The following is a 16622-nucleotide window of genomic DNA, read 5'->3' on the forward strand; positions in this document are numbered from 1 at the left end:
AAAAAGGACAGTACAAATGAAAAGGATGGGGAAGAGGAAAAGAAGAGGGGAAAAAAAACTAACACGAGGGATATTATTCTAAAGTTGCAATTTGTATACATTTTACAAAAACGTCAAGGGTATGTAAATGATAAAGCCACAAGAAACTTTTTTTAAGCTTTTTTTTTTTTTTTTTTTTTTTTTTTTAAAAAAAAACAACCCATTGGGAAATAACACTTTTTTACATAAGTATTTTACATTTTACAAATTTTAAAAAATGTATTGATACATTTGTAACAGTGATACCAATAGGGCACTTTTGCCAAAGTACATAGCTTAACACCTTTGAGAATCCCTGTTTAAATCCCTGTTTTACGGTCACTATCTCCATGGCACCAGTACAACAAACAAAAATGCATTTGATTTTGTTTCCATAGCCATGCCTGTGTTGTGTGATTGGTTGAATGGAGCTTTTGAGCATTTCATTGGCTAGTAGAAATGTCACTCACATACCTGACCCTGCAAGTTCAGTTGCTTGCACGTTTAACACAGATCTAGCAGAGGGTTGCAATGCCGATGTAACTGTCAGCGTAGAAAACATTATGCTTTCTGGTTTTCGGCCCTTAAATGGATTGGGTTTTTGTTTTAACTCTTAAGTTCTGGGAACATATTCTCTAAACACAGAACTGATTTGCACAACTGTTTCAGAGATATCATTAAGATGGTGTTAAGCAAGAGGTTTTCTAAGGACATCAGCTCAGTCCTTCCCTCAGTAGAAGAAGCCAAGGATGCAGAGGAGGAGGAAACAAGCCAAATCAGCTTAGGGGGGATCCCAAGCAGACCGCCTAGCAGACCACTGGCAAAGCTAAGTCGCGGAAGTGTTGACAGCAAAGTAAGTCATTTTATTAAAGATTTTACCCCTTCTGATAGTGATCAGTGTGTTCTCAAGGGGTTTCCATAGCTCCTATGGGCATTTGCCAATTTTTAACTCTCGAGTTAGGGTTTATTTGCTAAATGGTGAGTTTGTAATTGAGCTGAGCGTGAGATGAACCATTTTACATATCCTAGTTTAACATTGTAGTAGGAGTGGTCTACCCCAGCAAGTTTCTCGAAGGGCAGCTACCACCATTTTTATGACTATTATCACGTTCAAAAAAAAAAGTTATTGAAATATTGTGCTGGTTTTTATATGTATTGTTTTCACGTTATATAATCTTATAATTATTCACAATTTGCGAAGAGGAGCAGAGACTGTCAGGTAGGAATGATTTGCATAGCTGGTTCAATTATGGGCCCATCTCAGTGAACTACATTTCCCATGATTCCCAGGGTGTCTTAAGCATGACTGAGAATCATGGGACATGTTGTTCTTGTAGATGTGCTATTCCTATCTGAGCCACTGACTGGTGAGCAAGGAAAAAAAAACACACTACACGTGCAATAAGATATGACAAAAACAGTGGATTAGATTTTTTTCCCATAAGGGTAGTCTTTTATTCAGGCATTTTCCCCCCCAATAAGATCCAAAATTTGAGGGGTCATCTTATAATCAGAGTTGTCTTATAATCAAGCGTTTTATAAATCATTATGCCATATTGCTTGATTGAAATCTGCATTAACAAAAGTAGGAGTATGTATCATTCTTGTCACAAATAAAACCATTTTAACCAGGTACAGTCTTTAATATCCCAATAGATATGCCTTTTCTTATAAAAACACATTTTGCTTTAAAGCAGTATTGCCTGGCTGCTTGAAGGCTTTACTTCCATTAAGATTGTCTCATGGTGTCCATGGTCTTCTGTACAGACAGTGCAGAAAACATCCAGAATAAAGTCAGAAGAGGATGATGAAAATGTGGATGCCAAATCAAGCGGGGTCCAAGATCAAGCTGAATCGGAGGCTTTAGAGAAAGGCACGGAAGAACAGTGTGCCAAACCTAAAGAAAAAGAAGAGGATTGGGACACCGACTTAGAAATAGAAGGTTGGTGATATATTACCATATTACCATGTTTCTTCTTTCATTATTTACTGCCTTTACTCAATAGTGAAGGAATGCCTTCCCTATTGTCGCAAGCAGTGACTCTTGAACCTACACTGCAAAAAACAGAATATCAAGAATATTTATGATAAAAGCCCAGCACTAATTAAAATAAAATTATATTATATATATTATTAGATTATATATTAAAAAAGTCTTGTTATACCTTGAGTTGAAGTGTAAGTTGTCTTGTTTCATTGGCAGATTTGTATACTTATTTCAAGTAAATATATATATATATATATATATATATATATATATTCAAAATGTTTTTTATTTCTTATTTTTGATGGTCATTTTTTGCAGTGCAGTCCAGGTCGTTTACATATCATAATCAAACAGTATGTACAGTAATGATCCTTATCAAACAATACCATCATTTTGCTGTCCATTTAAAGTGACACAGACATGTAGAAGGGTCTGCTTCCATAATGTAAAAGGAGGAGCTGAGGAGGCCAGTCTCTTCCATTTATTATTCTTGACAGCAGGCCCAAACTGGCCATCAGAAAAAATGGGCAAATGTACATACTCAGTGTGGCCTGAACATACCAGGTGTGATTTTTATCCCTGGTCCTCTGCACAAGTCAAGGTAGTAGCTTTACTAAGTACATGGATAATTGTGAAAGGCCGCATACTGGTTGCAGGGCTGACCCCCAGGAAAGTTAAGATCCGCAGGCAGTTTCTTGCTGACATTAAGATACCAAGTGGAGGTGCCTTCACTATCTTACCCCCTACACAGGCAACTATGCTATGGATGGCCCTGGCCATCTGCATGTGATTCGAGAGCTGCCCTTTGTTATAATTCTTTGTGGTTTTTACTCTACAGATGTAGCTGTAGCATTAACCTAACATATCTGTGAATTCTCCCATTCTAGAAGTCAAGGAATCATATGATCCCACTGGAAAAGCTAGATATTTGTCAGCCTGTCAGTATCTCGGTGTGGTACCGGTTTCTTATTTCTTACGTCACATGCAAGATTCTGATCTTGTAATGAGACACCATGGATTGGGCTTGCAGGTAAGAATGCACTATAGGGGGGGGGTGATGCTGTACAGCCCCAGTGTGTAAATTGTGTATATGGGTCCCTTGGGTTGAGCAGTTGGAGAGCAGGGTGGGCCAATGCTTCATTCCACTGCCCAGTGAAAGTTCAGGTCAGACTTTGCGAAAGACTTAATGTCTACAGGATCCAGTTTGGGATTCCCATGAAGCCTGCATAAGGTACAGGTGCTGGACATTTCAAATCCCCTGAAGCCCAAAAATCAGGGAGACTATTGAGTGGAGAAGAAGTTCCCCTGGGATCCCAGGGCAAGGAAGAAGATCTCTGATCTAAGTGTGGCATAACCTGCATGGACCCATGTGTACTGTCTGCTAGCACAATGTATATATAATGTGTCACACATACCTGCAGTGGATACGTTGTGGATGTCACAGCCACTTTAACCCTTTGAGTGCTGGGCGTCTGGCCAAAATTCTTCCACTGGGAGACCAGGACAGTTTGAACAAGTTTTGCATTCTTTCCTGGGAAAATGTTGTATTCTTAGGCAATAGTTCCTCTTTGATTGGCAGCTGACTTAACATGAACTTTGCATAATGGGACTTGATTTTTTTTTTTTTTTTTTTTTTCAGGCTGTTAAAGCCCTGGCTCTTTCTCTGGTGACCAATACTTCAATTGTGCGCTTGGACCTCAGTGACAATTGGCTAGAAGGAGATGGAGCTGCAGCAATAGCCGACATGCTGAAGGAAAATTGCTACATATCAGGTAATTCTGACTTTGTGTCATAAAAGACTATTTACACCTTCCTTCCAAAATATGTAGGAAATGCTGTAATATTTGCAGTAGACACTGGTTCCTTGACAAATATAAGTGAAAATCTTTGCACGTTACAAAGGCCACTATGATATTTCACAGGTAAATGCAATCCCTGCAACTAAGAATGGGATTCCAATGCATGAGAAATAATAGGTCAGATATAAAGAAAATATATTCTTCAAAGTAGTTTATAGCTATTTCAAATAAAGTTAACCAACATCTCCATATTGTGATATCATAGAGGTGCTTTGTAAAATATAGCGTTTGCCATGCTATCTATTAAAATAGATGATTGATGTAGACCCATGTATGTATTTTTTCTCCTTGTTAATATTCCGCTCATTGAACCTCAATCCTTGAGAATTGACTTTTTTTTGTGTTTTCTGTTTTGCTATAGACAGTGTGTTGTAACAATCTGATTACTGATTTATTTGTACAGAGATCTACCTTTCGGGTAACAAACTTGGACTGAAAGGTGCCAAAGCCTTGTCACTTATGCTTGTTGAAAATACAACACTGAGAAAAATCGGCCTGTCTGGAAATGAGTTTAACGACCAAGCAGCTCCTTACATTTCTGATGCCTTCATGAACAATCAAAAGCTGGAATCAGTGGACCTCAGCCATAACATGTTCGGAGATGGATCAGGTATTGACATATTTAACGGCTTACTTGCAATGTTTGCTACCAAAGATTCATTTTTCTCTGTGGTCTGAAGGTCCAGGGCATTGTGATTTTATTGATAAACATGTAAATAAGCGTGTCCACGTTAGCTAAAATAAATGCTGAGTTCTAAAAGCACCCAGTTGTCTACAGCAAGCGTAAGGGATAAATGAAATCTGAAGTACGTCCAAAGGGGCATTGGTCAGTTAAATCAGAAGTTTATTTGTCGTTTATAAAAAAAAAAATTAAATGCCCTTAAGACTAATAATGTGATGTCAGGTGTAGATGCATCTGATGCATCTGGTGATGTCACTTGATGTCAATTGTAACAGATGGCATAGCTTGCTTTAAAATAGCTATGAAGAGGTTAAAAGTTATTTTATCCTATTAAGGATAGCAAAGCCATTGTTTGGGCAAGAATTATTTTATGCTTCTTTTTTTGTCATTTATTTAAATATTTTGATTTAATTTGATGATTAAAGAAATCATTAGATGTTAATAATGATTTGAATGAGTTTGATTTTAATCAAATATACCCTGCTTAAATCCCACAGATTTTAATCAAAACAAACTTCATATTTCTGCTAAATTAAATTTATATTTGAAGAGAGAACATTCCTAAATATTTTCTTTTGTTTAAATCTCCTTAATATAGGTGAAATTCTCGGTACGGCAATTTCTGAAAACACAGGAATATTGGAGCTCAATCTAAACTGGAACAATTTTCGTGGAAAGGGAGCTGTGGCCTTAGCAAAGGGCATAGGGGTAAGCGCATGGGATAGGAAAAATGGTTAACATCTAATTATTTACTAGTAACATAGGTTTTCAATGGCGTACTATACCATATGTTACACTACTGTTACTGAAACATAGGTTTCATTTGGTAAAGTGTAAACAGTAACTGTCCCTGGCAGCCTCACCAACAAAGAATGCATTCTAAAGCCACTTGAAAAAACATTCATATGCATTCTTTAAAACTTTAGACAAGCTACAGGTTTAGTGCTCCCAGTTCAACACGTCATCTGTGATCTGATGTTTAATGAGAGTCGGCACTGGAGCTGGCAGGCAAGGAGCATTCCTGTATGTGTACATTGAGCTTCAACAAGCAGAATAATGACCATGTTGCCTCTTCCAGGCTTCTGGCATATAGTTGTACAATAACAGGTGTACTAAGCACAAAAATGTACTGTATATAAACCAGGAGGTTAGGTCTCTGCCCTATAGAACTCACATTCATATGCTACACGATGTGTAACCAACTTAGCTAGACTAAACGAACCAACTGACTGGACATTATATAATGCAAAAACCTGTCCGTCTCCTCAAAAGATATGGCAACATAGGCTTCAACATTAAATCATTTTACTTTGTGTTGTTATTTTTAGGCCAATATCTTCATCAGAGTGCTAGATCTTTCATATAATGGATTTGGCAATGATGGAGCCGCTGCCCTAGGAGAGGCTCTGAAGGTTAACAATGTGTTGGAAGAACTCAATATCAGGTAAATACCTAGATCCTAAAAACATATATACGTTCTGCTAGCAGTCTATTAGAGTAAAAGGCACTTGCATAATTAAGCAGTAAACTTTTATTATACCTTGAAAATAGTGCACCAACCAGTTTCAGAGTCTTGTCGTTCTCTTTCTTTAGCCTACAATATTGCTAAGATTCTGTGTACCTTACATATTAGGATTTAAGTATAAATACATTTTCTATAGAGAAAAAATAGTCTGGAGGAGGCCCTACAATGCAGCGCCAATTTTGTTAAGCTGGCCCCTAACCAGTATTTGTCAGCATTCTGCTAAAAATTTATATTCATACAAATAACTTTTTTTTTCTGGTACCGGATGGGTTACCCTGAGGTTTTTTTTTTTTTTTTAGAATTTGTGTTAATGTTTAAGTCTAAAGATATATTTTACTTTACCTTCTTCTATATTTTTTTTAAAGCAACAATCGCATATCCCTGCAAGGAGCTGTACGTTTCGCATTGTGCCTTAAAGAAAACAAGGTTTTGAAAGTCCTCAAGGTCAGTGTCCTGTCATCGTATCTAATGTATCGCTGGCCAGGCTACTGATAGACTGGACATGTGCATACATCAGAGGCACTTATTCCACTTTCCGTGGGGTACTTTGAAAGTAAACATAGACTAAAACCATTTACAAAGTCACCTTGCTCAAGATCTATGTGATATTAAGCTGATAAGCATTAAACTCCAATGCATGGTTTATGTTCATTTGACATATGATGAGGTTAGCTGAGGTTTAGAGCTTTGTTAACATGTTTCAATAGAGAAGGGTTCCCCCATTTAAGGCGGGTCCTCTTCCATGGCACAACAAGTTAGATTATTTAGCATTCTCTACTAAAGAAAGACCAACACAGAGACCAAACACCAAAAATGCTGCTTTCCTTGCCATTCCAGGTGGCACCAGGAGAGATGGCTTGGCCTATCAGGTAGGGCAGAAACAAGATAAAAAGGTGAGCCTTCCCCTTCCTCCCCAGTGTTTTTCCTGCAAATCCCTTTTTGTTTCTATGACACTTTTGCTAATTTCCAGGACCCTTGGGGTCCTATTATCCTTTACTTTCGTTCACATTGCTAGGTGCAAGATGGGTTTTGGGGGACCATTTTACCTTCTCCCTCTTCAAAGGTCCCTGGGGAGACCTCCATGTTACCCCGGCTCACCTTTGTTTCCCCATAGCCCTTAAGTGGGTTCCCTGGGACAGCTACCTGGAAGAGTGTGCAAACTTTCCCCAAGCTAGACCCCCTGTCTTCAAAGGATTCCCCTCTTGCTGCCACCTGGAATGGCAAGGAAATTGTGAATTCTTACCTGGGAATTTCTTTTTTCTTGTCAATTGCAATGGTGGCACATTTTTCCCACCCAAAAAAATGTGTTCTTTTGCATTCATATTTTTAAGTACATATTTTTAATTGTACTGGGGAGGAAGGGGGAGGTCCACCTTTTTATCTTGTTCCTGCCCTACCTTTCTTTTTTTTTTTTTTAGTATGAATTCACTATTAGGTATATTTCACATATGTTAAAGCATGACCAATTCTGGAGTTTGTTGTTATCTGAAACTAGTGGGTTTTTTTTTATTAAACAGACAAATAGCAAATCTTAATTTATAGTTGTTGCCCTTCTTTGATATTGAATTCTAATGTTTCCTGAAAAAAGAAATACCGGTAATATTTTGTGATGGAGCATGCATAACAAAAGTGTACAGAATACATAATAAGGAGAAGATGCTTTTATGAATGTTACAGATGTCTAGAAATCCCATGAAAAGTGAAGGCTGCTTTGCTATTCTAAAATCGGTCCAGGCAAACTCGGAGTCCGCCATAGAATGTTTGGATTTCTCAGTAAGTCTTGAAACAAAAGTACATATTTTGAAGTTCTCACATTAAGATTCATATCAAGCAGGGTCTGCAAACCTTTCAGTACGAAGGCTACATTGTATATTTTACACATTTTCATGGGCTAAAGAAAAAAAAATCAGTTTTATAAATAAGTGAATGAGTTTTATTTGGATCTTTTTATTCAACCGAGCAACATGTACAAACCCCGCATTGTGGTCAAATGAGGACCACATGGAAACATCTTTTTAATAATTATCCTAAAACTCTTCATTTTTAATGTATGGTGTTGGAATGGCTGTGTGTCTGTATGTATATGCAAGTGTATGGTGTTGCAGTGGCTGTGTGTGTGGGAATGTATGTGTGTGTCATGTGTTAAGTGTAGACCTGCCTCTGACCATCATTACAACCACCCACATCATAATTCATATAAATCATGTCCCCCCAACCACCATATTTATACCTCTCACCATCATCATAATCATATTCCTCCCCATCATCATTTCCATCCTCTATCATCACCCTATATTGCAACAAAATCATCCCCCAGCATGCCCCGATAGTTTTGTGTGTGTGAATCACCTCCCTGTTCCCAATCGAGATCTGTGCCTCAATCGATATAGATCTCTTTTACGGCTACAGCTGTGGCCACGCATTTAGTTGGCCAGCCCCAATGTCATGCAGTGGCCCACTGGGCATTTCCATCAATGTACGTATGATGGCTGGAGTGTCCCTAAGTATCCTATAGACAAAGATAGGGGCTTAGATTTTCACACTGAAGTGGAGTTAGTCTATGTACAATACTATTCTTTCAATGCAAAAGTATTTTACTAAAGTCTGTACATGAATAAAATATATGATGAGAACATAATTTATTCAATATCTATGTTTTTAGGATATTATAATTAATAAAGAATTTGATGATTTGTGTAACTCTGTGAAAACAACAATGCCAAATTTGTCAGTCAAACATGGAGGAAGTAGTGAAGATTTCAAAAGAAGTAAAACAAAGGTAAGACACAAGTACTTTGTAACTTATTACTCTGTAAATAAAAACTAACTCCAGCAATGACCACTGTGCCATGTACAAGGGCTGTCTGAAAATGATCACAAGTATCCCTGTGGCATTATTTGCGAGTGCAAGCTGAGATTGGCATGGCCTGTGGCATGGCCAACATTGACCAATTTCCTGTTCTGAATTTCTTAACCATGGGGAGCCAGCTGTCTGAAGAGCAGGGCGGTTGAGAGGTCACAGATCTTCCTCTAACTGGCCCAAAATTAAGGGAGTATGGGGTCTGTTCCTTCTGAACTTTTTTTCCGTGCTGGATGCTGTTGGCCATCATATGAGGTTATATCTCGTGGTCAGCACAAGGGTGCACTGAAGTAGATGTTTAAGGAACCAGACCTTGTGCTCCCACCACAGGGCTTAAGAAGGTAAAAAGAAAGGGGGAAAGGTAAGAGATGGGGAGAAAGGGGGAAGATTAGACCGGGTGGAGTGTCCACAAATAGTGTGTTAGGGTATTGTTTGAGTGGCAGAGCATGGTGTAAGAACATGTGTTAGGGCATAGCGTTAGACTGAGTGTGTGTTTGGAGACTGACATGTGTAGAAAACATGCAGAGAGTGTTTGTAGTGAGTGTTTTGGCCACTTTTAGTGTGAGTGCCCCATCCCAGGTCAGGCTGCAGATCAGCCTCTGAACATATTGTAGCCTTTTATTTTATGTTTTTATTCATTTTATTTAAATTGTAAGGCTATGTTTGGTCTGCCATATCACGTGGGATTTGATGGGTTAATTAATGTATTACATAACAGTATATATTGAAGACATACAGCTAGTTATGCCTAGCAATAAGGGTACCGACAGATGACCCAAGGTTTACCTCTGATCTCAAGCATAAGTTGGGTGATTAATATATACATATTGGTTACTTTAAACACCCTTACATAAGTTTAGCGAATTGGAAATGTAGCATGTGGGAAGCGTGAAAGATACTTTGTTCTAATTTGCATCATACTTGTGCTCAATATGCTGCGCTCAGTATAACCACCAGAGGTCACTGGAGTTCACTTTCATGGCAGGAATGCAACCACATAATGCAATTGGAAAAGTTGAAATTTTGATGTTTATTGTTTGAACCATTCACGTGTTCCTTTCAGGCAGATCCAGTTAGCAAAGTCAGAAAATACATTGCAGAAAATAACCTTCAGCTGGCTGAATGGATTGGTGTAACAGAAGATAATACGACCATTTCTATGACCCATGAGGAGTTTCAGCACAAGCTAATGGCAAGTTATCCAACTATTTGTGTACTCTGACTGCTCTCACTGCAACAGTGCTTCTGTTTACTTTTCTCTTATTTATTTTATAGTTCTCTTAGTTTTCAAGTTTGTTTACGTGTCTGAATTGTGTATCCTTTAATAGTTTTAACAGTTATGTTAAGTTAACAGCTCACTCTTCCACGTGTCTGAAAGGGTGATCATGAGGACATGAGTGTGGCTAGGTTCCAGCTCTGCTCATGGCCCACCACACCCTGCTGGCCACTCATCTAACGTGCATATTAAATCAGAGGAGTCGGGCATCTTACTTTATCTTCTTATAACACATTTGCTGTGCTTTAACCTTCTAGAGTAATGGAATTTCCATGGCGGAGGATGAAGTACAAAACCTAATAGATTTTCTGGACAAGGATAAGAGTGGCGCCATTGATTTCAGGTAACAACGACTGCACAATAATTTGGGGGTTTTGTGTTTTTATTTTTTTCTTTAAATTAACTGAAAATCTTAATGTGCAGATGAAACCAATTAACAGAAAAGGGAAACCATTATGTACACTAGGTGAAAAAAAAGAAATCTTACCCAGCATAATAGATATTACGCTTGCTATGCGGACTCATAATGCACCACTTTTCTTGTTTTTTGTTTGATTTAATGGTGTTGTTCCACCAACTCTGCTTTCGTAAATAAATGCAGCATAAGGAACATAATTAATGGTACTGTTGAATGCCTAAACCCTTGATATACTAGAGTAAAATCAACATGTTATAATTTTAAACATTTTTTGCAAGGCCAAATCTGTGTATCCTTACTGCTCCTGGGAATCATAACTATGTGTCAGATCTCTGCAGAAGCCTGATTTCTGGGTGGTGACAATGATGTCTAGCTCTGATGACTACTAGTCTTGGTTGCCTCCACTCATGCCTGTTTTACTGGTTATTGAGTGCTATCCTCCCCCATTACTGCATTTACCAGTACCTTCCATTGCTGACTTCACCCCTGCTGGAGGGATGAGCTGTGGGAAGCTCCCTGGTATTGTCACAGAGATTTTTTAATCTTCCCCAACAAAAAGAAAGCTTATGGGATAGATGAGTTCAATTCATGCATCACTGCCAGGGCTAAAAAACAAATTTTTAGGTTCCATTACTATATATTTCTACTACATATGGAACACACCTCGCTCATACCAAAGTTTATTTTATCCCATAAATTGTATAAATAGGCATGATTCCAATCTTCACTTTACTAAATATGTAAGACAGCTATGTTAAAGGCCATTGAACAAATGTTATTTAGAATTAAATTCCTTCACAGTATTAGCCTCTACCACTTCTGCTAGAAGGCTAGTCTACCTATCCACCAATGCTTGAAGACGTCATTTCTGAAAGTACATCTGATGGACGGTGTGCAATATTCTGCTAGCTGGAATTCCATATGATACTCACCCCTGGCCTAAAATAAGTTTTATTTAATATTTGTAATAACCGTTGAACACTCATCATTTAATTTTTGCTTCTCTGATAACTGCAGAGAAATAAAAAAGAAATGTGGATTACTATCAGCTTAAAGGTTCACACCAATGTCCCATGCAGCCTCATCAAATAAGAATGTAGTATTGTCAGTACTTTAATATGCATTCTTCAAATTTTAGGAGAAGCTGCAGTTTGCGGCAAAATCTTATGTATCATAATGATTCTTCCTTTGGAGATTCTGAAACTGTGATGCGTGTACTCCATAAAATACCCACCCACAGGTGAACCGTCTATGTACATGATTTCTTGGAATGTAATCCTCTATAATATCAGCCAGTATGAGGATGATCCTTGTCCTACAATAGCTGGAGCCCCATTCTTGATCTCTGGAGATCTACTGGTTTCATGACTTTTACTGAACATCTATCAGCAGTTTTAAATTGTTTATTTATAAATTGTATTTTATTATATATTGCAGTGCATTTCAGAGAGCTCTGTCTTCTTGAAACAAGCTGGATATTCCGGTGATTAACTGACAGTTTTTCCTACTGCAATAAAGTATCCAACCAAACTTCAAAACTTATTGTAGCATTGTTATTGTTGTAAAGTTTTAGCTGAACCAGATACTGTGTTGATTTTCTAGAAGGCTTTAAAATCTTTTAGATGATGCCCTTCCTTGCACTTACACAGCCACATCATACATTTATGCTTAAAAGGCAGAGAAATGGGAGAAGGGTATGAACATGCACTAAGATGACATGTGTCATTTCATTGCTTGCAAAAATAAATGGAATGGTTGATGTGCGAAGGATCTGCTGTCCTTTAGCCGTTCCAGACTGGGTTTTCCTGAGCAAAGCCTGCAAACTTACAAACCTTTTTAATGTAGTGAATTACCTAAGATGCCAACCCAACGAGCTTAAGCTTTAGTTGACCTGAACATAGTTGTATTCAATGTTCTTAAAACAATACATTTTAAAAAAGATGTTCTCAGTCCGGTACAGAGGGCACTACCCATGACTAAAGGACTGAAGGTAGTCCAATTCTTAATAAACCCTGTTATCTAAATGCGATTTTCATCATTTAACCTATAAATATTGAATGTTTTCTGACAGTAATAATTTGTAAAATGTCCGTACGATAAAAAAAAAAAAACCATCTGATCTTTTCTTGACTTTGTGTTTTATGATTTGCCATTGTACAGATCTAATTTCTATTTATTGCTTCTAACTCTTTGAATTTCACTATCCAACAATACTTTAGGACAACTTCAAAGACCAAAGTTGCTATTAATTTGTTGTAATGTATGTTACAAAGATCAACAATAGGATGACTCTACTAATACTACTAGGTATACATTTTTTGTCCTAACGTGATATATATTTGTTCCACCAGGTGGCAGTAGCTCCATTTGCTACTTTTTTAAAATTTTACTAACCTTGAAAACCAAAAGTTCTCTACTGCTTCGCCTCTCTTTAGAAGGACACATAATTCTAATAAACGGGTTTCCTGTGTCTTTAGCAAACATAAAAATAAACATGATAGCAGGTTTACATAATGGGGATTACAAAAGGTTTTTTTGTTATGAGTTAAGAGGAAACATTTAATCTCTAAATGAACTGCTGTATAAATGGTGTATTCTGACCTAGGCCTTGACCTTCCTGATAATCCGCCTATTTCTACAGCAGGCATGGAATGGGTAGGTGGAGCGGGCATGGAATGGGTGGTGGAGCGGGCACTGCCAAACACTGTTCCTATGTCTGGAGGAAAAGAAACATAGTGGGAGACCCAGCAAAGCAGGGCTTTACCTGTAGAATGTGGATTAAACCCAGACAGTTGCCTAGTATGTATGTATATTAGTGAAAATTCTGACTCATATTTATTGGCATATCATTGTGATATACTAATAACAATACAAGAGGAAATACATAATTATGGTCATGTAAACCAATCCACAAAATTTACACTTAAATCGTTTTTGTAGTAATTAGAAATGTAATCATCACTCAGAAATTGTCATCTATAAGGCTCTTCACATATCAGTTTGCTTCAATGGCAACACAGCCCGTCACAAAAGTAACTAAAAATACATTATTTTCTCTCACACAGTCTCTGCTTAAGGTGTATTCATCATCATATAATAACCCACAAAACAAACAAACACAACTAAAAGTGAAACACTTACTACACCATATCTTGTGACCATTTTCCACATCTTTGACTCCGGCCTCCTTGTGTATTACAGAGCTGAAAAGCCTGATCAACAGAATGATAGACAATTAACACTTCGGACTTCGCTGAAGGGAATTCTAAAATTAGATTTTGGGGTCCTGAAAAAAAATGCATACACCTCCTTCGTATTCTAGCTTCTAATAAATGTTCTAAGGAAATGCTCATTATTTGACACACTCATGTCTGTCATCTTGCCGAGAGGTTATTTCATGTGTCCGCCTTTCTTTGTCATCTATGGATCCAGCCACCCACCAGCTTCAGCCTGAACGTAAAGCAATCATGTTTGCTGTGCCTTCATGGGATTTGGATTTCACTGGCAGAAGATGTTGCTATGGAATCAGCTGTTTGCGTAGTGAAGTACAGGAGGAAGGGAATATCTTTTCCGAGTATCTCTATGTGGATTATTTGCTGCTAATAACACAACACGTTACTCAGTGCAGGCTGCGGAAAAAATATTTTTTCTCATTGGTATACATTGAGTTAATTTATAGCACGCTACATTTGCTTTATCACTCAGTTTCATTTAACATAAAACATGCAGTGCTGGTGGTTGGCAGTAGAAAAAAATGTTAAACATTTTATATATATATTTGTATATATACATATACATAGAGACAGTGATAGAGGGGGCTATCTCAAGGATCAGTAATGGTGTGCCATATACCAGGCATTTATAAATATCTTAACTTGTTAGAAAAACAAACTATCCAAGGGCTAAACTAAAACCCATTACATCCACACCTGGTCTTTTAGACCTTTTATCAATTATATATTATTTAAATTTTATTTTTTTAAACTTAAAAGCACAACCTCTCAATATAGTTTTAACACTATTTAAAAGACTGCAAACAATTAGTGAATGTATTCATATAAACACACACATGCTAGAACCATATAGTGAAATCCTGGCCTGTGTGTGGCCCTTAAAGCCTGATGTTCAGCACCCTTGGGATAGATTCAATGTAACCCAGTAAGAACCGCCTGCTAGTCATGCGAATAACCCGAGGATTTAACCCTTTCTATAGCTGCTGATTATCGGGAACAATATACTGTGGATGTTTCCCATAATAAACCACTACAGAAACACTCATTCCCTTGTGATAGCCTGTCTGGTTACTGCAATTAGTGATGTCCGGATCATGACTGCCCCTAAATTAACCCTTAACACCCCATCAACCATAACTGACCCTAAATTAATCCTAAACACCCCATTAATCATAACTGCCCCTAAATTAAACATAAACACCCCATTAACCATAACTGCCCCTAAATTAACCCTAAACACCCCATTAACCATAACTGCCCCTAAAATTAACCCTAAAGACCCCATTAACCATAACTGCCCCTAAATTAACCCTAAACACCTCATCAACCATAACGGCACCTAAATTAACCCTAAAGACCCCATTTAATAATATACATACACTCATTACAGACATGAGTAGATATAGAATGTTAACTGCTGTAATACTAGGCATGAGTAGATTCAGAGAATTAACTCCTCTATTACCAGACATTACACACACAGTCACACAAACAGACAGAGTCATGCAAACATTGTGACAAACTTACAAACACTGTCACACACATAGTCAAACATACCTGGTGCTTACTCTGAACTGGTGTGAAGGAGGAAATCAGCCTATCAGGAGAGGCTTCTGAACTCTCAGGTAATCAGGAGAGTTGAGAAGTCTTTTCTGATTGGCTGAGACCACCTTCACTCAGACTCCTTATTCACTGAGGCTGCGGCCCGGGACATGTGGACACCCTAGGAGCTGGTGGCATAATACAGGGGCCTTGGACTAGTTCCACCACATCTGTAATAGCACCTGTACCATAATGACCAGGGCCACTTCACACATAACACAACAGACTGATCTTGGCACCTCCGCACACAGTGTGCAATTTTAACAATTTCCGTTATGTCTCTAGTTTCCTCTCTCGTCCTCTCTCCCCTAATACGTTTAACAGAAACCCGGTAAACCCACAACAGCCAAGAATTCATGAATCTATTTATTACACACACATTACAATCTTGAATAATGTTTTAACTATTTATGTGCCTCGTGGGACATTATGTCATGGGTATCCAGCAGGCTGATCTCCAGCAACTGTCATGATCCTCATCCAGGCTTTCACCTGATGAGGTCTCCATAAATATCGTTGGAGCTGAGGAGGGATGAAGGACGGACAACTACCTGCTGCCCCCCGTGATGCATTTACTTTCAGCAGTGACTTAGTCCTACGTGGGATAGTGTTTCCTGCCAACCCATCCCCTTCTGGGCATCAGGGTACGAACTCTTTTCCTGGTGCCCCACTTTAAAAGGAATCCAGGAAACTATGGAGGCCTGTGCCTAGGCCAGAACCCGTTGCTGTGCCCCCCTCTGCTTTGTATAATATACAGGGACCGGCTCGCTGGTATATGTACAGGAATAGCTGGCAATCTATAGTATTAACTATATTGTCCATGAGAGATGGAACAGCGATGTCTTATGATGTCATAGCACTGACTTTCTGTTACAGTCTCTGTAATAATATCCTGCACACAAACACGCCGGGAGCCAAACATATACACAACTCTCTGTAACACACATACACTATTCATCTTTCAGAGAAAACACAGAGCTCTTTATAACAGTCTCAGCTATAATCTTCTACACATGTACGTGCAGGGAGTCCAACATATATGTAGCTCTCTCTAACCCATGTATTATTGATCTTTCAGGGAAAACACATTAGAACTCATTTTAACATTCATCTTACACACAGCCTAAAACATACAAACACTGCTTAACATTATACTCCATGA

The 16622-nt window shown here is 38.1% G+C and overlaps 1 protein-coding gene and 1 long non-coding RNA gene across 2 annotated transcripts in view; both read left to right on the forward strand.

The window, feature by feature from the left end:
• The first annotated feature begins 584 nt into the window (after positions 1-584).
• LOC128474823 (leucine-rich repeat-containing protein 74B-like) lies at positions 585-12455 on the forward strand. The gene is made up of 13 exons (XM_053457226.1): positions 585-871; positions 1786-1960; positions 2893-3035; positions 3645-3777; positions 4268-4474; positions 5145-5254; positions 5875-5990; positions 6437-6515; positions 7749-7844; positions 8734-8850; positions 9995-10123; positions 10465-10550; positions 12063-12455. Exons 1-13 carry the CDS (start codon positions 701-703, stop codon positions 12088-12090), a joined length of 1590 nt encoding a protein of 529 aa, XP_053313201.1. The 5' UTR covers positions 585-700; the 3' UTR covers positions 12091-12455.
• Positions 12456-12496: 41 nt separating this feature from the next.
• Positions 12497-16622, forward strand: part of LOC128500507 (uncharacterized) — a 54073-nt gene continuing 49947 nt past the window's right edge. The window contains exon 1 of the long non-coding RNA XR_008354926.1: positions 12497-12615. This is a non-coding gene — a long non-coding RNA (uncharacterized LOC128500507). The remainder of the gene's footprint in view (positions 12616-16622) is intronic.

This window comes from Spea bombifrons, chromosome 1 (assembly GCF_027358695.1).
Source record: "Spea bombifrons isolate aSpeBom1 chromosome 1, aSpeBom1.2.pri, whole genome shotgun sequence".
In the NCBI taxonomy this organism is placed as follows: Eukaryota; Metazoa; Chordata; class Amphibia; order Anura; family Pelobatidae; genus Spea; species Spea bombifrons.